Below are 27,115 nucleotides of genomic sequence, written 5' to 3' on the forward strand. Positions count from 1 at the left end.
GATTTTTGAAAACTCAGTACAAAGAAAAAATTCAAATTATCTCAATAATGTTTATATGTTGAGTATATTACCATAAATATATTTTATATACTAGGTTAAAATAAAAATATATTATTTGAATTAGCTTCACTTCTTCCATGTCCCTTTTTTCAAGTGGTTACTAGAATATTTTGAACAACATGGTGCGGCTCCCATGATGCTGGCCAGGCAGGCGATCCTGCTCTGGAAGAGCTGCTGCTGCTGCTGCAAAGGGCCAGCTAATGGTTTCAGGGAACTTCTCAAACGTTCCATCCTCTTAAATTTCACTCTTTCCAAAAAACATTGGAAGGCCCTTTATACTTGGTAACAGGTTTAAGATTCAAGTAATTTATTTGTAATGTCAAACTGTAAGGGGATTTTATAGATGGTTTTGTAATATGAGAATTGGGCAACAGAGGAAGACTTAGAGCGGAAACGGTCATTGTTCTTAGCCTGGTGTGAAATGCACCTAATTAAGTGGTTAGATGAATTGAAGAAGGTCTTCAGGTCCCTCCGGATTTCAGAATTCATCCTCTATAATTCAAATCCTTTCCATAATATTCCTAAAGAGTGGTTTCAATAAGCTCTGAAAAAGCATAATCATTACTTCCATGTAATTAGCTCAGCTGAGTAATTCTTGTATTCTCTGACCTGTGCTCCTCCATTGTGGCCATAACCCTAAGATGGCACAAGGACTCACCAAAGGGGTGGGACACAAGCCAATTCTTTCAATATGTCTTGCGGGCCAACAGAGTTAGGGAAATGCAAAACCAGGTAAAATACATACAATGGATAGTGAACGTGATAAACAGTGGGGCTTCCTACCTCAACTCCCCCCTAATTATTTATCACTGGGCAGTTTCAGTCCCCGTGCTCCCATCTTCTGATAGATTTAGAAGAGTTTGTAAAAAAAGTGATAACAACTGCAAATATAATCAATCTTTGGATAGGCTGTCCCCAAATGCTGTGCAAACAAGGGTATCCACCATCCTGCTTAACCCACCAGAAATCAAATCATCAGATTATAATACAAAAAAGAAAAGAGAATAGTAAGGATGAATCTACGTTATTTTGGAGAGGATGAGGATGTCCCAAACATGTTCGCTTGGGTACATAATCAAAAAAGCTTGCAGACCACTGATTTCCACTATCTCCCGTAAGTAATAATCTCTCACAGTTTGCATTCTCGGTGCTGAGTGTTGCTTCTTTATTGATTGTGGCAAGCATCTAAACTGTTTTATAACTAATTTTATTGTTGTTTTCCCATATAACTCGAATTCTATGCTAAGAAAGCATTGAATCAATTATATTTAGTTATATCAAATAAAAGAAGTAGCATAAGCAAGTAATTTCTCTGATGAAAACATGTTATAAACATTAGAAGTCATTGGAAAAACACAGCCACCTGAGGAAATATATTTAGAACAGAGAGTTGACAGAATGACTTCCAAAGACTATCCACAGAAGAAAATCTTACAGGTTTCATACTTGTTAATCCTTTAGTAATCAACATCAGAAGTGTGCCATCTTTACTTCTGAGTTTCCATATTATCCAGATAAGTTCCCAATATTTAAAACGGCACTTTCATCTAACACAGGTACCAAAATGATTTCTTATGAAAAATCTAAATGAGAAAGGTTGTTTTCATTAAGATCCAGAGCCTTTCTACAACTCTGGTGAAGAGCAAGGCTGTGGTACTGCACTAAAGATGCACAATGTGCTTCCCTAGGGAGTCAGCCCCGAAGCCTGGCACCCTCCTGTCCAGCTGTATGAAACGCTGCCCGGTCCCGAGACAGTACTGTGATTGCTTGTTGATCCACCTGCTTCGGCCCCAGGGTTCTCAATGGTGGATTTGGTGTTTCTTTCTAGCTTGTCCACCTGGTCAGCAGGACAGAACCTTCCAGACAGATGGGTGGTAGCTGTACATGAGGCAGTGCTTGGCTAGGAATGGAATTGTCACTGAGCCACCACTGCCTCCATTTCTGCCCCACTGGAAGTTCAGCTGTGGTTCTATAGGGAATTCTGTATGGCATGACCAATCAGAAAAAACATTCAGGTTCCCAGACCAACTTACAATGAATATAAACCATTCATGGATGGGCAGATCATGAGCTAAACTCAGGAGTAGGGTTGAAGTATTCTGATCCAACTCTTACTAGCAGTCGTTCTCAAACTCCCCTCATGCCCTCCCCTCTATATTCAATCACTCACCAAGTCCTACCAATATGATTTTAAATATGCTTTTTACATCAGACCTCATATCTCCAGGTAAACTGCAACGTATTTTCCCCAATTTAGGCCATCACTTCTAGTCTGGGTCGATTGTTCTGTTGTTCCAAACGCACATGTCCCTCAAACCAGCTCGTTTTTAACCACAAACACACCCTTCTTCTGTTCTCCCATCTCAGTGAGCTCCACCGCATCCATCCACTCTGCCAACTGAGAAAAGGGTGCAAGACTATCAGCCAGGGCATCAAAATCAAAGAACAGCACACACAGAAAGAACCATGGGATTTTAAAATAGAATGGTTTATAAAAGTAGTAAAATAATAATCATAATAAAAAGAGAGGAGTTGACCTATATAATTTAGTCAGAACCCAAAACCAAAGTCACTACCACTGGGTCAATTCTGACTCACAGTGGCCGATAGTACAGGGGAACAATGCCCCGTCTCTGAGACTACAATTCTTTACAGGAATACACAGTCTTATTTTCTCCCTTGGAGCAGCTGGTGGTTTCAAACTACTGATCTTGAGGTTAGCAGCGCAATGAGTAGTCACTATGCTACCAGGACTCCTAATTTCGTCAGATGTATACCCTTAAAAATGGAAATGCAGGCACATCTGCTCTCTGATGTTCCCAACAAAATAAGGGAAATTCAGCTTCCTTAAAGGAGGGACAGTCTGTGGACTTTTATTCTTACTCAGTTTCTTCTCAAGGTGAAGATACCTCTTTACAAACGTCCTAGAGAAATAAAGTAGCTTTCTGTTCACCCTTTGCAAGTAAAAAGGGTGGATCGTTCCACTACTGACACCAAAAAAAAGGAGGGACAGTCTGCAAGCTCTGGTTTCAAATTCTAATGCTGAGACTAATCTTCACTATGGGAACAGTTTTCCACCTAGTCCCCACCAAGACCATGCCCGCCTGGAGCGCTGGGTAAGGAGGTAGAATGGGGTAAAAGCTGGAAGGCAGGACAAGTACTAACATGCTCTTGATACAATCCCAGGAAGTGATGGTTCAACACTTGATTTTCAGACTAAGATGGACATTGAACTAGCTCTCAGATCCTGACTTCAACGTAGGAGAAGGCTAAAGGCCCCCTCTCAATGCTTAGCATGGTGTTTGCCTCCCAAGAGGTATTGAAGTAGGACTTGCAGATACGTTGGTCATTTTCCCAGTCACAGCAGGCGAGATGCATAGACCAGAACCAAGGCAGCTAGAACACAGCAATGGCTTTCCAATAAGTTAGAGCAGAGGGAAGCCAGGCTCTGAAGAATACAGTGTCCTTTATATGGGAAGCAGCTGGCAGGTGCAAGGTAATAGGTTTGTCACAATCGCCCTAGAAACCAGGGGCAACACTACACTGGGCTCAGTCCGGTCGATCACGGTGCACCCAGAGTTGGACTTCTTTGTAGAAAAGCCCTCTCAAATACTTCATGATAAGAATCAGGGCAAAGAGGGCAGTGCATGGAACCAACCATTCTCACTAACCCCGAATAACCCTCACCTGGATGCCTTTCTCACCAGGAAGACCTTTATCAGTTACACAGCAGCCTGGAGGCAGTCACGTGCCTTCACCTAACAAGGAATTTCTGTCAGCCCTAACAAGTTAAGGGAACCCTGCTTTTTTGAGGTCGGTTACCTAAAGCTAAGAAAGGGGTCATTTCTATCATATCCAACTTGACACTGAGAGAAAGTGATCAGTTAATCCAGAAAATAATTACAGATTGATTCCTCCACCTCAGTCCTGGTCTATCCACAGTGGCTGAGGAGGAGGAGGAGACTACGTGGGAGTGTATTTTAAAAAAAGGACCAAAGTCAGTCAGCAACATTTGTTACCGAGCAAGAATGATGACGGCTGGGGACCCTTGATCTAGTCTACTTTCAAAATGAAAAACAGGCTAGAGATTCACAGAATTGCTCAAGATCACATAACTGGTGGGTGACACTTATTATAATCCAAGGACTGTAATAGATGATTTCATGTATGTTCACTGAAACTCAAGAGGCCAGGACATACAGCCAGCACCCATTACTCATTTTCACCCAATGATGGCTCTCTTCTGTCATTTAGCTTATCCGATTTTCAGCTAATATGTGGTGAGCCTACAACAAGCAGCCAATCCCCTGGTCCTCAATTGCTTGCGCCTTCCTCTGTACCTTCTGCACTGTCCGAGATAAGGATCTCCCAGTTGTTTCTGGAATGATTTGGGCTGGGGAAAGCAGAACCCACAGTGCAGGACTAGTTCATTCTCATGAAAACACTTTCAGGCTGATAAAGACTTCACCCTTCAGGGAAACTGGCTGCTGGAAATAGCACGGTGCCAGTCAAACAGGAGGTAGGAGCCCTGAGCTCTGTAATCTATTCGCTATGAGAACCAGGGCCAATTACCTCTGAAGTTCAGTTTCACCACACGGCAATTTCCTGTCTCTCTTCGGAACTACTGAGTGCCTGGTACACAGGAAGTTCTCAATTTGTGGAGCTATTTTTACTTTTATGGCTGTATTTTCACAGCCATGTGCTACTGGACATTATTTGTACAATATGATCCAGTAGACCTTAGTGAGAAGTCTGCTTTTCACTGACCCTCTCCTTTGGTGGGAGAAAGAAGATGGAGCAGTGATTTAGTGTCACATTAGGTGTTCAGCAGGGGAAGCCTCCCACAGGGGCTTTCCCCACTGGAGAAGGAATGGTTTCATCTTGACAGAGAAACAGGGGCACACATTTTCATGAATAAAAGCACAAGCTTACTCAGCACTGAAGAAGAGTATGAGAAACATACTGCCTGAAAGACTGCTCTAGCACGGGGCATCTGGCTCGTTAGGTTGGCGGTCCACAGTGCCCACAGGACACTATAGTAAGTATCTGAAATCAGGTTGCCCCCAGAAAATCAGAGGGCCATTCTCTGGCAGGTTCCCGGGCCTTGTGCTTGAATGGGCAGATGATGCCTCAGAACAAAGCCAGAACCTCTGGCCTCAGGGGACATGGGCAGCACAGAGACACACCGTCGAGAGCTCAGCGGTACACTGACTTCCGGTACTGGAGGGCTTCAAAAACTTGGTGGGAAAACTGCATTATCTTTCCATTCCAATTTTCCATGATTTTTTTGAAGCCCACTCAGTGTTCACAATAGACTTTCAAAGTTGGCAGCAGCATCTGAGCTCACACAGCCCAATTCCTTGGTTACTGAGATGAGAACACCCAGGACCAGAGAGGAAGCGCTTGTGAAAGACCACTGAAGAAGACCTGGGTCTTGATAATGAATGCTGTGACTCCCGCCAGCCAGGCGTCCTTTATCACACCAATGATTTTCCCTTATTTCCTAAACCATCCCTACAGCTAACTGACCGGCGATTACTCTATCACCTTACCCCAAACAAAAATACTTGTAACTACAAATATGTTCTTAAAGTATCAAAATGCTATGCTACCCAACCAGCAATTACAGAAATCGTTCACTGTGGAAGCACGGCGAGTGTCTATTATACTGTGCAAATGATATTGCATAGAGTCTATAATTCCATGAGTTTTAAGCATATTTATCCTAAGTGGGTGTTTTTTAAAATAGGAAATGCTGTAATCAATAAAAATATGTAGTTTGATGTTATTGTGACTTCATAAGGTATTTTATTTCAAAATTAAAAAAAAAATTTTTTTAAAGCATGCTTTGACACTAACAGAAACCATTGGGGGGGCGGAGGGGGGGGGGAGGGAATATATCACACATCAACATGAATACCAAAACACACCGTATAATAGGAACAAACCAAATTCCAAGTTGATAGTAAAGAATAAAAGCAATGCCTTGCCACATTATACTGTGCTAGTCTACATATGGTAGAAATGCCAGTGAACTTACCCACCACAGGAAACAGTCCAGGGCAAGAGTTTTCATCCAAGTGAAGGGAAGCAATTTAAAAATCAAATAGCTACATTCATTTCAATACGCAGTTAACAGAATTAAAGTTAACAATCAGAAAATTACTGTTATTTTAGGACAGCTTTAGTACTAAAACTAGAAACCAATTTAGAAGAAATATAAAAAGACTTCATTTCCATAGGAAAAGAAGAATGCTAATATTAATTTAAAGAAACAAGATTGCCCTCCTATACAACAAAGTTTATTGCTTAGGTGCTAAAATAAATATTTTCATTATTTTTCTGTAAAATATATTTCCCTGTAAAAATAACCCACGTAGGTTATAATGAAATATTTCATTTTGCACTTGAGATTCAACATTGAGAAGTCGGTTACATTACCATGGCAGTGCATTTTCATACGTGGGCAGTTTCTCACCTCGCCTTCCTTCAAACACATCATTGACTTCTCTTAGCAGTGTTGCCATGTCACTCATTTGGGATTCCCAAGCTTCACAAAACACATCAAGGTTTTCTTTAGCAATTTTACTAGATGGATGTAATGTCAACGTTTCGGCAGCAGAAATTATCTAAAGAAACACGACGTACACCGGAGTGAATTGCAAAAGTAGCAGTCTCAGAAGCACCGAGGAGACTGCACGACATTGCAGAGCAGCGGTCCTCAGCCTTCCTCATGCTGCGATCCATTAATACAGTTCCTCATGTGGTGGTGATCCCCAACCATAGAATCATTTTTGTTGCCCCTTCATAACTGTAATTTTGCTACTGTTATGAATCGTAGTAAATATCAGATATGCAGGAATGTATTTTCATTGCTACAAATTGAACATCATTAAATCATCAATTAGTGATTAATCACAAAACAATATGTAATTATATATTGTGAAATATTTATTTCTCATAACAAATGAATGAAATTTTGTCTTGATGCATGGTGTAGCATGGGGAACAGTCTTCATGCCGGGGTACTCGTACGTGGGCTATCTGCATGTGGGCAGACCCGCCTGGAGACGGATAGAGGAGTGGTTTCTTGGTTCCTAAGACCATCGGAAATATGTGTTTTCAATGGCATTAGGTGACTCCTGTGAAAGAGTCATTCGACCCCCAAACAGGTAGCGACCCACAGGTTGAGAACCGCTGCTGTAGAGCCATTGTTCAAACCAGCTCAGTAAACTCTGTGTTACAAATTCCGGCCCAGAGCCACATAATTATTGTCTTCGAGTCCTAGTGTATGATTTGCCTAAAAAGGAGCTATAGCTTCCAGGAGTCTTATAAAATGTTATAATAAACATCCTTTTAAAATTATTATCTCCTTATAACCTTAGGAATTACTAGATAAAAAATGTGAATGCTTTAATGGCTTGTTATATATGATACTTTCCAAAAGTGTGTTAACAAGTTGCATTGTAAATGGCTTCTTTAAACTGGATAGAAACAAGCGTTAATTAAATGGGCCAATTTCCAATTTGGCAGAGAATCTAATAGACATCTGTGTTCTGGCAAACCACCAATGAAAATTCCATGATCTGCGTTTCTCGTAAAGCTCGGTCTCTTGTTACACAGAGTCCGCCTCCTACACCATTGGTTACGGACCCAGACAAGATTTAAATAGAAGGCACCATCTGCTCTTGAACCTACCTGTTGGCCTGTCACCTGAAATGTCTCTTCTGCGTGTAGACAGGTTATTTCAAGCGGTTCTGTCCCAGATACATGTCGCAACAACCGGCAAGTCTAAGAGGCAACATTTGGATAGTCCAATTGTCACATTCTCATTCTTTCCAATTCATAGCAGTATTTTATCATCGGTAAAGAAACATTATTAACCACAAATTTATAGAACATAAAATTACTTATTACTTTATTAAGATGATTATAATACTATATCCATTACCAAGGAATTGCTTAGGAATAACTAGGCTATAACACATTTGTTTCTACTTCTCCATCACAGCAAGGTGCTCAGAGGCTACTAGCACCAGGAGACACCATTGAAGAGATGTAGTAGAACCACACATTTTATATATGAACAAATTTGGCAAAGAGACGTGACCTGTCTGGGATCTCACAGTTAAACTATGTCTGAGTTGCCCTACAGTCACAGGACTTGGCTTATCAATATAGCAAAATCAAATCTATTAAACAGAGGAGATCTACTTATTTAAAGCGTACTCCCTAACAGGCTTCAGGTTGATTTGCAAAGAAGTCAAGCTCGTCCAGTGGGTCTACGAGGTTCCTGCTAACCACGTGTCTTTGAGCTCCTGTCGGCAGTCTATTAGAAGCTAGTTAAATGGCTGACAACCGTGCATTTCTGGACACATGGTGACTAGGTCACGCCTCATATACACAAGGTATAAATGGGGAACAGCATTGTTTTTAAACTGCCAGATAGCTGACATGTTCAATTACGTGAAAGGCTTGGAATGTTAATTAGTAAGCCATATTAGATTTATAATAAAAGGCAGTCCTGAGTTACTGAAGCACCCTTAGCACTTAATAGTGGGGAGAACAGGAAAGTTTTGGTGAAGGAGTGGGGTGCTGGGTGTCTCTTGTTACCCCTTCACATCTACTTTTCAAACCTGCTTTTGGGCCTGGTTTGAGCTGCCCTGCATTTGCCCATTGGGAAGGCCTGGCTCTAGGACTTCAAGAAGGAGTGTACTCCCAAGCTCTTTCTCTACAGGGTCACCTTGGCTTGTCCTCGTGCGCGTGTGTGCAGGATTCAGTCTCCTCTAAACGACCCTCCCCTTCCCAGATTGGGTAACCATTCGCTCACCCTGCGAACTGGGGTGCCATTAGCTCAACTATCATTATCCCCAACTCCTGCACTTTCCCTGTGGTTCCCCCTATGCATGTGCAACAAATGTTACTGAGTCCTCCTCCTTAACTCACTGCCCTGGAGTGAATTTCAACAATTAGCCACTCCCTGTAGGGTTTCTAACACTGTAAATTTTAATGGGAGTGGATAGCCGTAGCTTTCTCCCCCGGAGCCATTGGCGGGTTTGAACTGTCCACCTTATTGTTAGCAATCTGACAATCGCATTCCAACAGAATCAAGGTCTTACAACATACCCCCAATGCTTTACTCCTAGGTCTAATGTCCTTGGAAGGATTGAAAGAAGAAAAAAGATTTAAGAAGTGCATTTGTTAGTCCTACGGTCTTTTTGCCCTGTTTTGTTCTAGAGGTCAAATGCTATCAGAACGAAACAAACATATCTTTGAGGCTCCAATGAGAAAGGATGTTCATGTAAGAATCAAACACTATATTCATGCTACCATTCCCTTATGACAGTACAGCTTCCATGGAGCAATCGTGACAGCTGTGCATTTATTGAGCAAGCCAGCCTGTGACTCACCTCAATGAGCTGTTCTTTCTGCTCAGAGAGTTTACAGGCATAGTCCGCCAGCGCTTCTAAATTCCCTTCTACCCCAGTGAGCTTCAGTGCTTTCAAAACCTCACGATCCACATGGTGTCTCAGCAGGTCTGCTGCTAGCTGTGTCGCTGTAATGTGAAGCTGCAGATGTGGGGAGAGGTGATAAAGGAAAGAAGACAAACAGGAACTTTTTGTTTTGTTGTCAAATCAGGGACTTCAAACACATTTTAAAACTAAAGCGTGGGATTCTTAAAACAGTCTCGTTTGATCTGTGGAGCATGAAGTCCCCTGGGCAATACAAACAGAATTGTGTAGCACTAGGGAGTTAAGTGCTCCCAAAGGTAGGGGTGATGTCTAATTCCCCAGACACTAGCAGTACTGCTGTCTGTCCAAAATAAACTGGGCATCCAGGGGCAGAGTGGCCTCCTCCCTGTTTCATCCTCGGCTCAACCAGCTCTTCTATAGATTCCCAACTTAAGACAGAAACACAGACTGGGGCCGCTCTGGACGACAGTTCAAGCAGGGCGTTCGGAGTCCTAGGAGAAAGGTCAGGTTGCAGCCCCGTTAGAGGCAGGGTAGCATGGGAGGGAGTTGCTCAGAAGAGTTCCTGAAGAAGCCACAAACGTATTCAAGAGGGAGAAAGCTTTAAACACCTACTGGGCCCAAAGCCATCTTAAAAGGCCACCTTTTCCTTCTCCTTCCTCACTTCCTCTCTTCTCTCAAGTTTTCTACCAGACTTTTGGAAAAAGCATTCAGAATATATTTTGTCAATTAGGTATTTGATAAAAGTTTAGAAAATACTGCATCATGGGACAAACTGTGCTACATGCTGAGCCTACAGAACAAAGACAGTGCGGGCCCTTCCCTCACAGGGGTGATAGTCTATTTACTCTGACAGACAGAAAAGCAATCCTGGGACAGACTAGGTCCTAGTACATGATAAAAAGAAAACAAAAACCTCAAAGCTTACTTGAAGTGGTTGGAATGGTTCTCAGCATGGCTCCCTCAGACAAACACCTTTAGGTACTATTAACACCTCAGTCTGTCTGCTCCTTCGCCTACCTATATCTTTTCTTTGAAACAATGTGACAGGTTATGTTAAGGCTCTCCAGACAATAATCATTTTTAATTACATTGTCCTAAAAGCAAAATCTGACTTTGAATTGAAGCATTCCTCCCCTGGAAGTAATCCAATTCAAAAGTGGCAGAACTTGCTACAAAATTACCAATAGGGGACCTTCTGCATTCACGCAATCAAGTGATAATTAGAGCCAGGAACAAAAAGCATCTTGAAGTAATTTCCTTTAGAAATTAAATTCCACAAAAGATTTTTAATTTATTTTTTAAAACTGTCGGGGGCCTCATGAGTCAACATCAACTCAATGGCAGATACAGACTATCTACAGTCAGACCTTTATTTATAGACTATGAAACAAAAATTGAGTTACTTTCCCAAGATCCTATGAAACTTTTTAAGTCCTAGGACAATCAACCCACGATTCTAACAAAGGAAGACGAGACACATAGTCATGCCCTGACATCAGCTGTTGTGTATATTATCTCCCTCAGCCCTTGGGAAAAGGCTCATGGGTTCATACTGTTAGACCCACTGAAGTAGTGAAGAAAAGGAAGCATGTGGGAAGCCACTCAGTCCATCACCCAAACCCATGATAACAACACTGAGTCATAATGTCATAATAGGCAAAATTGAATAGGCTGGGGCTGGGTGGTGGAAGGGAGGTCAACTTCCTTGTAAAGCATATACTGTGTGGAACAGAACATTAACATGGAGGTGTCAAATCAACTCCTTTGCAACTACAACATCCATCAGTATCAATTAGATGTAAAGCATATCACTGTGTACCATAAAACATAATAGAAACAGCCAACCACCAACTTCATGCTCTTGACCCTTGACCCTCAAAAAGATAAGAGAGTGAAAAAAATTAGAGACAAAGGAGAAGAGAGGCTTTTGGTGAAGCGGAAGAGCCAATACTAGAGTGGCCACCGTGAGCCTCACCTCCAGGCATACGGCAAGGTGGAGAGGTAGAAGCAGCAAGGTGATATGGGAGTTGTAGTTGGGGTGGGCTGAGGGGGCACCAACAAGACAGTCTCTGAAGAACCTACCCAAATAGCCACCAGAGAGCGCTTTCAAGACCCGCTGGCCACCAAACCATCTTATAAGGGACCAGTCACTAAGAAGGTTCTGATTCCCTAATTCCTCTCTTCTTATCTTGTGCCACCACAAGAGCTGCTAGCGTGGAGCTTGTGGGACATGAGAAGGGGAGAAAGACAATCATCTTTCCCCAAAGTCCTAGTTGAAGCAGGGGAGTGAGGACCCGAGGAGAAGTCCCACAACTGAATGAAGATGAATGCATATTAATGAATAGATCGCAAGAAGCAGTCTAACTTTTGAACTGAGATTGCTTTATGACTTAAGGAAGGAATGATAAATTTTCCCTCTAATACACATTATTACAAAATTTGTAAACAAAATTACAAAATTTCCCTGTAATAAACAGATAATAAACATTTTAAACTTTTCAAGTTCCAAGGTCGCAGCTGCAGTTATCCAGTTCAGTGTTATAGCACAAAAGAGACGATGGCCAATATGCAAACAATTGGACGCCGCTGTGTCCGAACACCTTTATTTAAAAACACAGGTCACTTGGACATATTTGGCCACCCCCTGGCTTAAGTGACCACTGGATCCTCTATTACTTGAGAGGTCAAACTTGCAACCATCTTTTTGTTTTTCTTTTAAAGTAACCAATTCCCAAACTTCATTAATTTAACAAGTTATTCTAAAAACTATTTGCAAGAGGCATCACAGCAAGTGGCAGCACTGACATGTCATGACAGACCTTGTGATTCGAGCTGTGAGAAAGACGGCGCTAACAAAGTGATCCTTCAACATAATCAGGTTAAGGGGCAGTTGTGAAACCACTTTCTGGACACAGGGACACAATGCTCAGGCATTCCATAGTCACCTTCCATCAGGAAACTGGCAACGAATTAAAGAGATAACAAACTACACTTACTTCTTTCTTAAGCTCATTGAGGCTGTGAGTGACTTTCAAGATACTGAGTTCCAGTTCTTCAGCGATGCTTTTTGTCTTCTTGCTTTGCTAAAGGTTTAGAAAAGTACACATGCGATGTTACTGTACTTAAAAATTTTTTCATTGGTAATATCAATTTTACTTGAGCTACAAAGTCTAATACAATTTTAATATCATTCTGTGAACTATAAGAAAAGCTGAGTAGAAAATATTATTTTACCAAGTTAGCTACATTTTCCCGCACCAATAGATGAATTCTACTTTTCTCTGATAAATGACTAAAATGAACCTATTTTATCTTCTGTCAGGAATGTTCTTCCCGTTCCTCTAAACCTAGTTAAAAGTGAAAGCAATGTTCACCTTCATCTTACATCAATGTCTTTCTCAAGGTCTTCTTAGACCATCCCATCTACAATGGACCTTCTCTTGGCCCTCTCGTCTCTCTCTAGGTAATCATTAGTTTCGCAACTACACGCTGATTTGTTAAGACTTTTTGTTGAAACTGTCTTTCCCACCAAGCCCATGGAAGCTCGATGAAGGGCAGGCTGGATTCTGTTAAGCAGTTACACCGCAGGGCAGGCAATAGGGGTTCAATTCTTTCAATGAATAAATTTGAGTTTAATCTCAATACCTTCATTAGCTGTCTTGATTCCTTTTCCTAAATATAACTATGTCCTACTTCAAAGCCCCTTCAAAGTCTCTACCCTCTACTTCAAAGTCTCTACCCTCTCTCCTTCGGGGTGCTTATAAATCTTTGTGTTATTTTACCCTTGCAAACAATCTGCTGGGTTGCAAATCTCGCTGGCCAATGTTCTATCTCACTCATCTTTAGGGTTCCAATGGCTGGCAGTCACAAGGCACTCAGTGTGCACCTAGAAGATGAATGAGCTAGAGCAATATATCTGAAGTGCAGAATCAAAGAACTGAGAGCTTGTAAAAGTTGTCAAAGGCAATGACTGCAAATCTAAGTATTGACTAAGCATCAGACTGCCAATTCAGAGAGCATTTCTTGTGACGACAAGAAACTCTTTATTACTGAATGTTGAACTGAAAATCTTTCACACACATGCAATCTTCAGCTCAGACTAGATACCCCACCACTAATTCAAATTCAACACAAAGTACTGCTGCCGTCCCTGACAGCACTCTGCTTTGGACATGGGCTCCAGCTCATATGACCATGTGCTCTCTGATGATGCCAACAAGCATCAGAGAAATCTGAGATTCAAATGTACTCTTCACTCATAAATCAACCTATTTGCAAGGACGTGGCCTGCTCCTTTCTTCACACTTAACCATATTCATCTTTATTCTCAAGTCTCCCTGCCAAAGCTTTCATTCCTGACTTCCAGATCAGGTCTAGCAGAGCTTTATGTCAGAAACCATGTTAAATGTTAAATACTTTGGGGGGGGGGGGTGTCTATGGGCCTAAGAAATAAATAAGCAGTGTCCCTGTCCTCTCTCAATTACAATGTTGTCATCCACCCTTTGTAAGAGATTAGGTTCACATTTCTAGTGGCATCTCCTTTCTGCCAACTTTAACCACGCTTCACCAAATAACCTCCCACGTTTCAAGCATATCAGTAGCCTATTTAAGGGCCTATCTGTGGCTGCCCACCAATTTTAGACCAGGAATCTGAGTGCGGGTGAAAAATCTTTTACCTGACAGTTGGATCTACCCTTGCCTTCATTTCATCTAGACCTCAACAAGTTTCCTAAAGCGTTGTGGCTGTGAACCAGCTGTCCTCAGAGTTAAGAACTGTGCACATCTGAATGGCTCCGACTAAGACTCGGGTCCCAAGAACCTCGAGGTAGGGATCTACTCCTCTGTTCTTCACTCTGAAGAAGCATTGTGGGAAGGAATTTTCCAGAGGTGAGTTTGGAGGTAGAGGGAGGACAAGTGTGAACTAGTGATGGTGAGGGTGGCACAGAGCCTGGGCAGCCAGGGGGAGAAACAAGTATTGTGAGTGCTGCCTGGGAAGGGTGCCTTGGACAGCCAGAAGTGAAAGAAGGCTGAGACTCGTTTGTCATACTCCTGACCAAATTCGCAGCCCTGGTGATTACAGAAGCTTTTACATTTCTCCCGGTACCAGGGAAAGCTATTAATTAAGACTGACTTCATGTGAAAAGTTCTTACAGCTTGCATCCACACAGAAATTAACTGCTGTAGTTCCATCCTTGTCTGGGTGGCCAGTTCCAAGATGCGTTCCCTGTGCTTGTGGCTGGTGTAGGCCGAATCAGTAAAGCTCTCTGTGTGCTCCAAGATGACTTCCAACATTGCAGACAGGTTCTCTTTGGACTGGAAATAACAAGCCTCCCGAAGAGCTTCAATATTCATCTGGGAACAAAATGGATACACAGTCCTGTGAATCCACACTTTGGGCTCAAACCAAAATGGGTTGCTGACAGTGCTTAGGGTGCCTCCAGCAATGTCTTTTCTGGTCTGCGGGCCAAGAGAAGTACCGTGCCCAGTGATGACTACGTTCTCCACGAAGCCAGGAGGACATGCTGCCAAAAGCCACCAGGGCCTTCACTCCAACAGTCGTTAATATAATCAAGTTCCTGAGACAAGTGAGTACCAAAGCAGGGAGAACATCAGCATGTACCAACCAGCTGGGAAAATAAGCTAGCCTCCAGGTAAATGGTATTCATCAGATGAACGCCTAGGCAACGTTTTTGAAAATAAAGTTACACCCTAATACAAGTGTATGTGTAGCTCAAGGGGAAGGGTGTATCAGGTATAGGTGTGGGAGAGACTAAGAAATGCACCCGTTTTCCTTCATTAATTCGGTAGCATGTTCCTAGTCACTGAACTGGTCCCCAATAGCACCTCCCTGACCAAAGATTCCTCCATCTGGTGGCTGGTTTACTTTTTATAAAATCCCAAGTTTCCCTCTCATTGGCTCCTCACCATGTACAGAGTCAAGGCCAAAAACTCTCCATGGTCTCACTCTTATGTACCTCTGAAACCACAGTCTTATCTCACTCCCCACACCCTGAAACAACTACCACGTCACCTACACTGCACACAGAACTCCTCCAACGTGAGGTGGACACACGCTCACTTGTGCAGTCTTTCTCTCACTGACCTTTCTGAGCTGTGCTACGACCTCCATGAAATAGGTCAGACACAACTCCAGCCAAGAACTATAAACAGTAATGGTTATGATTGTGGTCACAATCAACATGATGACCTGGGTGGCTCACACTGGTTTAGCACTCTCTAAAGACCTTTCACAAATATTACTTCAAGTTAATTCTCCATACATAAGTTGTTTTTCTATAACACAGGGCAAATCCAAGATGTGGGGGGTTCAATTCAGTCATCTCTCCAAAAATAACCACCACCTAGATAGGGAAGAAGGTGGTATTTATGAAAAGCTAGGAAATTACATGCAGAAAAGAGAAGATGGGACCAACAGTGAGGGTTGGAGAACTTGAGAACATAAGCAGAATTAAAACATAAAAATTAGTCATGTTGAACAAATAGCATTTATGTTAAAGCTTTTTATTTTCTCTTCAAATACACTATACACATTTTAGATAGCAATTCAGTGGGTTTTTTTATTTTTATAAGCTGCTCATTTATAATTTCTTAAGATTAGTTTGTATGTGCACAGTAATGAGTATGGGAAAGTATCACTTTCTCTCTGCAGGTTATATTCTCCACCAAAACCAGAGCAGGCTGCCAGCAAGATACCCACTGTCGAAAGAGCCGAGGCTTGTTCAGTGTCCAGGGCCCTGGGTCGGTCGGAAAGGCTCAGCAGCAGCTCCTCCAGGACCGGAACCCGGAGGCCTGGTACAGCTTGGTCTACTTCTCATCCTACTTGTTTCTCTAATTACTTTTTGACTTTACACATGGCATATCTTTTCTTAGCTTTTATAATAAAAGGAGAGAATTAGAAAAATAATCTCTAAGGTTCCTTTCAGCAATGAAAAGTCTTAAGAGAATAGCAGGTCTCTGTCGCCTTTTCCCTCAGGAAGAGATTCTGGAATAAAATAGAGATGTCACTTGAAAGGTCATGAACTTTGCAATCAAGAGTCTTTGTTCTACCACTGTGGCAGTTATATAATCTACTGTCAATTTGAAAGGATTGAGAGTCAAGGGGTGGAGTCTAGCTTGTCAATCAGGTCATAGCCAATGAGTCCTCTGTGTGGGCATGGCCTTCTCCTGAGGATTCTGGGAACTCCTGTATTCTTCCCTTGGAAGTGGGAGATTGTCTGTCTGTCTGTCTCTCTCTCTCTGTCTCTCAGCTCACTCCCTGAGAAACACTGCAGCTGACAAGACACATGGAGACAGGCTGAGGGGAGCCAGAGCCTCGCAAGTGGAGAACCTACATGGAGACCTCTGCCAGCACTGAGATGCTCACAACGCCACTGGATCCACAAGACTTCCCACCTACTGGCCTGTGATCTTCCTGCATTTGGTGTCATTGCATGTGTTTCGTGAGGCTGAAAAGGACTTTACAGATTGGCAAAGGACATAGGGGCTAATATCGGACTTATGCACTGGATCTGGACTGGGCTGGGATGTTTTCTCGATATTCAATTGCTCTTGCATGTAAAGATCTTTCTTATACACATATGAGTCTCCCTGGATTTGTTTCTCTAGTCTACCCAGACGAACACAACCACTAATTAGTTTTCCTCCTCTCAAAAAGAGGTAATAATATCTACTTAAAAGTACAGTTAAATGAGATGATATTTATTAAGTTCCTGGCTCCTTGAAAAACATGTTCTTGAAGGGGGAGGGAGAAAAAAAAAAGAAAGAAAGGAAAACATGTTCTTTCCATGACTTCCTTCCTTTCACCCCATGTTCCTCCTCGGAGGTTCCCACCACTAACAGTCCAAGTGCAGAGAGCAGGAAGGACTGCCATCTGTCTCAGTCACGTCCGTTAGAGGAGTGGGGAACCCTTCACATAGTAGCTACCTTCTCAGGCCTTTGTTTCCTCATCTGTTAAAAGAGGAATTGTACTTGATGATTTTTAGGATCTTCCTGCCCTTTCCCAAAGATTTCCCAGGGGCATTTTACCATCTCTGACTTCTAACAAGCAGTCACACTCTAAAATAGTGGAAATTCTGAGTCAGACTGCAAATGATTCCATCTGTTTTTCAGTCTGCTCAATGGTAAAATGGGGACAATAATTAGAGTTCTCACTTCCTAGGTTCTTGGATGGATACGCTCATACATTGAAAGCACTCAGAATAGGGCCTCGCATGTGCTGAGTGCTCAATAAATCTTAGTTTGTGTGTTCCAATTATAAACACTATTACTTATCGTTACCACAATCTCAAGAGTACGGCATGAGAAAGGAGTTAGAATCCCAGCAGAGATGATGAATAGCTTGTCACTATCCATTACCTTGGCTAGTAAACAGGGCCAAGGTAGCTACTACAGTATCTGTGTCCTTTCGTATACACCACCTTTGCTTTAAGGCAAATGTTACTGAACATTAGGTTTGTCTGTAGAGGTACTGTTTAAAGAGATAAGCCTATTTTCGTGAAGCACCTATTTTAAAACATTACACAAAAATATGAACAGTACAGAGAACACTCCTTTAAAATGGAAAAAGAAATAAAAGTTTTGATTTTTTTTCCCCAGTCTCACCTTGAATTCTTTAATTCCGGTACAAATACTGGCAGATGAAATGTCATTCTCTCCATTTGGTTTACAGTCGGTCACAATGTCAATGACCTTATCCAAGGCCACTTTCATTCGGTTGAACACGCCTTCTTTGTTTTTATGGGCAGATTCACAGGTAGGATGCCTGAGGCATGTCTTCAAAAAAAATTGAGAATTTTCATTTTCATATTTGATCCATATCCTAATACACAAAATCTTACACAGAACATGTCATGCTAGTAAAAAGGGTTCTTTACCAAAATCTCCCGGGTCCCTGGCTCACCCAGCTGCTTCTCCTCACTAAAAGCGGAAGCAGGGTGAGTGAAAAGCGATAGCAGGGTTAAGTGCAACACTGTATCTTCACATCCCAATCAGTTCCCTTTTGAAGGGAAAACAAAAACAGCCTATTATCTCCATCATGAATCAAAACGATTGTAAAACCTTGTTTTCTATGTGAGAGAACTAAAACACAATGAGGAAAGACATAAGATTGTGTCTGTGGATGCAACTTGCCTTTTAAGTAATGATACAAATGAAAAACTAAAGGCCTAGACATGAGCCCAGCCTTCCCCTTAAGCTCCACTGGTAAGCCTCTGTCCTTGGGGCTTCTCAGATCCTAGCACACACCTACCAGTGACACAGCCTTCCAGTGACAGGTATGTTAGCTGATGCTCGAATGGCACCAAGTTGCTGGCCAACTGCTGTCTGGAATTAGAAGCTCTAGAGTGAAAATTTTGTTAAGAGTAGAATAAGGAATTTGGGTTGGTATTACAAATGGAGGTCAAGAAGAATGTGCCTGGACTCTAGAGATTCCTTAGGTCGCCTCTACGGCCATGTCCTGTGACTAAGTCCGTGGTAAACTACAGCAACCCAATTCTGACATGTTGTAAATGCATGAGCAAATGCAGGGCTGGCACAATACACCTGCGTGACTTAACAGGTCCTAAGTACTCTAGCTTGTTGGAGCATGTGTGCTGGCTGATCTGCAAAAGCCCGCAGCCCCCACGCCCAGGGGGCCTCGCTCCGCAGCCCCTGCTCGCCCACCTGCAGGTGGGCTGCTCCCTCACAGCTGACTCGGACGAGCTGCTGTGTGGAGCACGGGAAGGACACCAGCATTCTTTCTAAAGAGCCGACGCTTTATGGGGCCTAAGTTCCAAGTTCCCATCATCTTTTGAAAGATGTGAAAATATAAGTTAGACACATTTCTATCAGGCTTTCTAATTCGCATTCTACAATGCAGCAAAGCAAAGGTTTTCCTACCTTGGACGCTGTGAGAAGCATCATTGTACATTTTTCGAGAACTGCCCTTGCTGCTGCCATTTTTGCCTTTTTCTTTTCATCTTTCAAATCCTACAAATGAAAGCACATAAAACACTCCATTTCTCCAAAACTCATCTACTCAACAATATCAGAAACCAGTTTAAGATGACGCACTCGCTTGCTGATAGGACTATAAATGGGTATTCTACTCTCTCAGAAGTCTAACTGAAAATACAGGCCAACGCTTTCAGATATGTCCACATGACAGTCCAAGAATTCTAGCTCTGGAAATCTATCCCATAAGAATAAGAACAGATTCAGAAATCAATTTATATACTAAATAATAGGTATATAAAAATACCTTCATTCATAGCATGGTATAATCCTGAAAAATCATAAACTGATATGTTAACTCGGTTCAAACTGTTAAGTAACAAGTGATTATGTTAAATGTAGAAAATATACCTAAAAGAGTGGGGGGGGGAGAGAAAATATACTTAATAGAATATTTTGTGGAAATTAAAAATATTTGTGACAGTAGGGATGTGAAAATGCCTAACATTACCGAATCAAGGTTTATCAAATGTATCAGGACAATCCACATAGAAAGCAGCAGCTGCTGCGGCCTGACCCTGGGAGAAGCCACCACACGGCTCACATTCTGGTGGCTCACCACACCTGATAGCCGCATGCCCTTCTGAGCACATGGTAGGCTTACCCAGAAACAACATGCCGACCTTCATCAGTTAAGAAATGACTTATTTATATAGGCTATCTATTGATTATTACTTCCTTCAAGACAGAAGCTTAAAAGGCAATTCTTTCAAGGATCATGTATGATTTGTAACCATGTCTGATAAACTCTGAAGCGAGCCTGGTGCTTTGGAATTTTTCGAGGGGGTGGGTTTCTCTTCAATGAGCCCTCAGTTGAGTGCTATCACAGAAGATACCCTAATACCACTGATCCAATCTTGATCAATACCCAAATAATTACTTGGTTAAGAAACCAAAACCAAACCAGTTGCCATCAAGTGGGCTTCATCACCTGGGGACACAACAGGTTGCCAAGCAGAACTGCATGCCATAGGGTTTTCAGACCTCTGACCTTTTGGCTGTGGCTCACCAGGCCTTTCTCCCTGGGTGTCTCTGAGTGGGTTCACACTGACATCTCAGTGAGTCATTGAACGTCTCACCGGGCAACCCAGGGCTCCGATTACGTGGTTATCACCATCTATATCAGAGCTTGACAAGAGTTTTTAATAAAAGACCAGTAAGTAAATGCTTTGGGCTTTCTGGGTCACGTGGTCCCTGTTCCAACTACTAAACACTGCCATTGTCACATGAAAGCTGCCACAGACAGTGTGAAAATGAATCAAAATGGATATGTTCCTGGATGTTAACATATGAATTACATAAAGTTTTCACCAGTTATACAATATTTTCCTTTTAACAAAATGTTACAAGAATATATAAAATAACCCAGTTTATTTGCCTGGGCCTCTAATGGAAGAGTCAAATGGAAAGCCTCCTAAAAGCTCATAAGAAGACCCAAAGCCCATCTGTAGACAATTGGACATCCCCTCACAGAAGGGTCACAAGGAAGAGATGAGTTAGTCAGGGTGTCGTGTAGCACCGATGAACCATACAACTTTCCTCTAGTTCTTTAATGCTTCCTCCCCCCAACTATGATGATCCAAATTCTACCTTACAAATCCGGCTAGACAAGAGCATGTACAGATAAGAGCTGGAAACACAGGAATCCAGGACCGATAAACCCCTCAGGACCAATAACGAGAGTAGTGATACCAGGAGGGGAAGGGGAAGGTGGGGAGAAAAGGGAAACTGATCACAATGATCTAAATATAACCCCCTCCCAGGGGGACGGACAACAGAAAAGTGGGTGAAGGGAGATACTGGTCAGTGTAAGACATGAAAAAAATAATTTATAAATTATCAAGGCTCATGAGGGAAGAAGGGTGGAGGAGGGGGGTGGGAATGAGGAGCTGGTAGCAAGGGCTCAATTAGAAAGAAAATGTTTTCAAAATGATGATGGCAACAAATGTACAAATGTGCTTGACACCATGGGTGGATTTATGGATTGTGATAAGAGTTGTACAAGCCCCCAATAAAATGATTTTGAAAAAAAGAAAAAAGAAATACTCCAGTTGGGCTCAATTCCAGTGGCAGAGTGAATATGACTGCTAACAGTGTGTGAGGCAGAAACACACTTAGCTCTTACATGTCTGCAAAAAAGAATACAGATCTACTTACCTTATTCTGGTTTATCCACAAAAGGCTTTCAAGAACAACACTAGAGAGTTCATATGCAAAGAAAGCAATCAAACCTTCTCAAAAATTATCCCTACATCCAAATATAAAAGAATGCATTGATCTGAAGATTTTTTTAACGGGAAAAATACATACATTTTGTCTATCTCCAGTTAGGTGAGCAAACTCGACCATTTCATTTCCAAATTGACTGAATATTTGGACAAACTCTTGAAAACTGTTCACTTTCTCTAGCCTTTCCATAGTGGCGAGCACCTGCAAAAGAGAGGACAGTGGCTTTCAGCAGGATGAGAGATCTGAAGAGGCTGAGACCTCACGGTTGGGCAGAAAAACCCAAGAAATCTCAATTCAAGGGGAAGGCTGAGAAGGAGTTGGAAAAGAAGACAGAAGCGGAGGAGGTCAGCCAAGCAGACCCAAAGGCAGAATTGTCTAAGGGATGATTGGGTTCTTCAGGGTGGAGAGCTTCGGGCTGATCGCAGAGTGGAAAGCAAAGAACAAAGAAATCTCTGCTGGGTGTTCAAGAGAAGAGCACAACAGCATGTGGAGCACGTGGAAGGGCAGGGCCAGACATCAAATCTTCTGAGGACTAGCGGCGGGAAACAGAAGCCTAAGGGTTCCATGAAACAAAACTAAAGGAGCCTCATTCTCCTCAGGAAAGTGGCAGGAAGGCCATTTGGGGGTGAGGGGTTAAAAGGCAGGTTTGGGACTGAACGAACAGGAAACGAACAGGCCAGTCAGGAACTGCGTGTGTTGAACCAATGCATTGCCAAGAAGCTTCCGACAGTCAAGTGTGAACAGAGAGCATGAAGCTGTAGTGGAGCCAACAGACCCTGCTACGTGTTGTCCTGACATCAGAAAGAAATGGATGTGGAACACATTTTCAGACTTTTCTCTAAAATAACAGTACTGCATTGGCTTTAGTCGGGCCACGATAGGTAAAGAAAACACAGATATCCTGTGTTTACTTAGTTTTAATGAGGATGTGATATTTGGCATGTTAATCTGCCCTGGCAGCTCAGGAAGTCCAGGCAACTAAGAAAGACAGATAAGGCAGAATTAGCACCACTGAGCAGAAACTCTGCCTTTCAAAGAGGGCAAGGATGTCTATTCCTCTGACACTGCCTAATCCAGCTCTGCCTTTTTTCCCCTTCAAACTTACACCTCAGAGTCACTCATCCAGTGTCTCAAATGTGTCTCCTCGAACCTTTCCCCAAGGTGCCCTTTCACTAGCAGACTTCCTCCTTTCCGCCTAGAAAACCACAGAAAGAAATAACCATGCCCTGGGCTCCCAGATGACCAAGGACCACCACTAATATCTAAGGGGCTGTACAAGTGTTGGGCACAAAAGAGTTAAAATCCTTGCTCTAAATTTAGTCTTTATCCAGTAAGATTAATCTCTGCAGGCAGACATTCCATAGCAGCAGATAGCTGAGAATATAGTTACAGTAACCGAATTTCCTCCCAAGCTTATAAACTGTTTATAATCCATTTGCTGATGGATTCAGAATTTTTATCAACTAGGTTCCTGTTGCATGCATTGTCACAGTTCAGCTTTGCTTCCTGGATTTTGGCCCCAAGGAAAAGGTTTACCAAGAACCAACAGGAGAATGGTTTTCTGAGAAGATTTTTTGCGTTCAGAAGCACAGTATGTACATACAGGTATGGAAGAAACATGACTGTCTATACCTGTACAGACAAGTACAGTCCTAAACAATTATAACAGACAAGCATTGCCAAATCAGTGGTAATTGACCTAAAAACAAAAAACACTTCTGGACAACCCAAGTACACAAGTACAGAAATATCAGAAAGGCAAGTACCTTATTTCTTGACGCTATTATCTGCTTAATAACTACACGGTCTGCCAGCAACAGTACTTTTGTCACTGAAGAGAGGAGCAATCGTGCGGCCTTTATGACTCCCGTCTTGTCGGTAAAAACTGTGATCTGGCCATCAGGTTCTGGATGATTCAAGCTGGTTACATCTGTAAGAGCTGCGATTGTCTCACCTACCAAGAAAGGCAAGGTTGAAAATAAGGCAACACTTTACGTCCAGACCATCCCTTAACCTTGAAGGTAAGTGTTATGGATCAAACTGTGCCCCTCACACAATATGTGTCAATTTGGTTGGCAATTCTCCATTTTGTGATTTGCTGTCACGGTCTATGGGTTATAGATGGGCTGCACACCTCAAAGTCATCGATTTGAAACCACCAGCAGCTCCTTGGGAAAAAGACGAGGCTTTCTATTCCAGCAAAGAGTAATCTCAGAAACCCACAGGGGCAGTCTACTCTGTCCTATAGGGTCAGCAGAGTCACAGTGGGCTCCGGGGCAGTGAGCTGAATACCTGTATAGATAATGGAGTGATTTTTCCTGTGACTGTCCTTCGTTTCATTACCCTCAGTAATGCACTAACCCAGGGGACAAGTACAGATTTTCCTTAAAAGCATCTGCATTTTAATGGATGGACCAATGGATGTGGAGCAGTGAAAAATCAAGATTAGGATGTTTATTCTCATGGAAGCAGATAAAATACTAGATAGGACGGGTGAGATTTAAAGTCAGGCTGCTGCTAGACAATGAGGTCAGTTACGGCTGTACTAAGAACTTTATTGGATGGTGATAGCTGGGAGTTGTCAAGAGCAGTACTGCCTCACAGGATGTCTTCCAGCCAAGATTTAAAGTCTCAACACCCAAAAGGGGTTTTGAACCTCCGGCCTTGTGGTTAGCAGCTTAGCTACACCACCTGGGTTCCTTTCAGGAATGGAAACAACAACACTTCAAATGAGAAGGACAGGTTATCTGCAGAACGCATGACATCAGATGGCTCCCATAGTCCCCATGGAACTGCTTGCGCTTACAGTATTTGTAGACTGCCACAGCCTACGGGAGCCTCGGACAGTATATAACGTCCTTTCCCCCACACTGAGAATGCTGACACACGAGTCTATACGATGAACAGGACTAAAGTTGTTCTTTCTTTAAAAGGAAAGGAAAGAAAGCTCCAATCTCGGCTATGACCGAGGGCTGTTATAAGAAACAGTGATATGAAGACCACCTCTCCATTTTCAGTTCCGCTGTCCATCGCATTATGTAATGACTGTCGTACTTGTGCTAGGAAAAAGTCTCTCCTCCTGGTAAGCTGACTTGTTTCCTTCCAACAATGAGGATCAGACAGCCCTTTGTTTCCCACATATTTGCCTTGGTGTCCAGGAAGTGCCAAGAAAAATTTCATGCCTACTTAGTGTAACAATGTGGGCTGTAGATCTAGCCTATTTACTTCCATCTCCTATTTTAATGGTTGTAATATATAGGCAGCATTTATTGTAGGCAATTTCAACGTTAATCAAATGACAAAGGAAATAAGGATATCCTGTCTCACACCCCCACCAGGCAACCTATCCCATATTCCAATCAATAACTACTAAAAGCCCAAGAATTAACCCAGAGTCCTCCCTCCCTTTTAATCAATAACCAAGTCCTACCATTAAATCATATTAATGAACATTCTATGCACTTTCTGCTCCTTTTATCTCTATTAACACTGCTTCGGTTTAACCTGGTTTACTGTAAAGGTTCCATATTAATCTTACCATCACTAGTCTCAATCATCTCCCAACCACCCCTTACTTGTTTATTTCCTCTACTCCACCAGACAAATTTCTAACACAAAGCTGTATTTCATCGGGTTCAGAATTCCTCAATGACTCCCTAACATCTACAGAATCATAACTGAAGTCATTCATATATAAATGAATATATATACAGTCATGCTGCACACACCCACACCATGTAGGCTCTGGTTGCCCTCTCTGATTTACTCAGGAAGGCCTCCCCTCCAGATATTTACACAGGCAGGCCTCTCACTTCATTGCTGTCTCTGCTCAAATATTACCTCCTCAGAGGGTCTCTCTGACTTGCTATCTCATTATTTCTCAACCACAGATACTGGACCCCAAAAGACACCGGCAATATCCAGATTCTGAGTTGTCACAACAGGGATGAGGAGTCCGGTCCTGGAATCTAGTGGGCAGGAGGCAGGCATGCTGCTAAGCACTTAATAATGCGGGGGACCGCTTTCTACAGCAAAGAACAGTCCAACTCCAAATGCCACGAGTGTCTAAGTGGAGAGGCACCACCCTCCCCTCCCTGAAACAGCTTCAAACTCATCTTTTGCTTGATTTTTTTTTTCAAGAAACTATTAACACTTGAAGTGCTACATTTATTTATTTTTTTCTTTGTTGTCCTTTGTTGTTACTGTAAGGTAAGCTCCACCGGGGCAGACTTCCGGCTCATTTGTACAGAACTAGATCCTAGAGCCTAGAAGAACCCCGACACAGACCAGCACTCAGTAAACACTTAGGAAGAGAGGAACGGATCAGCGATACATTAATGAAGCTGAACGACTTGTAGCCTTCCAATGACCCAGTTCTTAAGTTTCTGGGCCACCAACTGCAGATGTGTCTGCTACAGAGTAACTGATCAGTAGAAACCTTTATCCCATTTCCTACATGGAGGCAAGTACACTAAAGCGTTCCTGGAGGGAAGATCCTAGACCTCGCATGCTCCACACTTGCCCCCATGTCTCTCACATTTCCATGGCGATAGCAAGCGGGCAGACCATTCCCCAGAGGAGCGCAAGAGTTCCACCCTTCAGAGCTAGAACGAAAGCTAACCATGGAACCTAGAAGGCCTGCCTGGCCTGTGGTGAGCCTGTACTACTGAGTAGAACTGCCTCACAGGGCTCTGGGGCTGTAATCTTTATGGGAGCCGATTGCCAGGTCTTTCTCCTTCTGCACATGTGGGCTTGAAGCACCAAACACTTAACCATCATGCCACCAGGGCTGCTGCCCTAGCCTAGGCATCCATAATTGGAGTGGCACAGTGGATTTACACACTAGGATGCTAACCACAAGGTTAGTAGTTTGAAACCACCAGCCACTCCATGGAAGAAAGATGAGGCTTTCTATTCCTGTCAAGATTTCGGGTCCTAACAGCCCACAGGAGCAGTTCTTCGTCAAAAGAGGATAGAAGGAATACACTAAGTCATTACACCAGAAAGACCCGGTTGATGGTACTGCAGGAGTAAGTCCAAGGTGCCCTGAAAGTACAAGTGACAAACAAGGCTCCAGGAACTGAGATGCTTCAACAAACTCCTTATGAATCACAATCAGGCTGATGGCAGTGAGTGAAAACAGTACATAGCACAAAGCAAAAGAAAACAATAAATCTATCATCATATCCATAACAATAAGATTGGAATAAAATAACTTCAAAAGTCAATAGTCACATACCTGCTTGCTTAGCTTCGATGCAGGCAATACTTATTTCTTCTTTCAGATCCCAGTTTTCATTGGCAATAGCTTCCCCTACTTTAACAAATCTTCCAACTGCCAA

General features: G+C 42.6%; 1 protein-coding gene and 1 non-coding gene across 2 annotated transcripts in view; one reads left to right on the forward strand and one right to left on the reverse strand.

Moving 5' to 3' along the window:
• Positions 1-27,115, reverse strand: part of CTNNAL1 (catenin alpha like 1) — a 46,885-nt gene that overhangs the window by 11,290 nt on the left and 8,480 nt on the right. Inside the window, exons 2-11 of the mRNA XM_013006823.2 lie at positions 27,013-27,108; positions 23,540-23,727; positions 21,855-21,974; positions 19,431-19,520; positions 18,156-18,326; positions 14,685-14,885; positions 12,530-12,616; positions 9,471-9,629; positions 7,759-7,851; positions 6,539-6,689 (exon numbers count right to left, since the gene is read on the reverse strand). Of these exons, the coding sequence (XP_012862277.2) occupies positions 6,539-6,689; positions 7,759-7,851; positions 9,471-9,629; positions 12,530-12,616; positions 14,685-14,885; positions 18,156-18,326; positions 19,431-19,520; positions 21,855-21,974; positions 23,540-23,727; positions 27,013-27,108 (1,356 nt within the window). The remainder of the gene's footprint in view (positions 1-6,538; positions 6,690-7,758; positions 7,852-9,470; positions 9,630-12,529; positions 12,617-14,684; positions 14,886-18,155; positions 18,327-19,430; positions 19,521-21,854; positions 21,975-23,539; positions 23,728-27,012; positions 27,109-27,115) is intronic.
• LOC115871915 lies at positions 2,927-3,056 on the forward strand. Its single transcript, XR_004047554.1, has one exon. It is a non-coding gene; the product is annotated as a small Cajal body-specific RNA 24 (non-coding RNA).

The sequence above is a fragment of the Echinops telfairi genome, unplaced genomic scaffold (assembly GCF_000313985.2).
Source record: "Echinops telfairi isolate 266 unplaced genomic scaffold, ASM31398v2 ScPeMD7_7410;HRSCAF=8448, whole genome shotgun sequence".
In the NCBI taxonomy this organism is placed as follows: domain Eukaryota; kingdom Metazoa; phylum Chordata; class Mammalia; order Afrosoricida; family Tenrecidae; genus Echinops; species Echinops telfairi.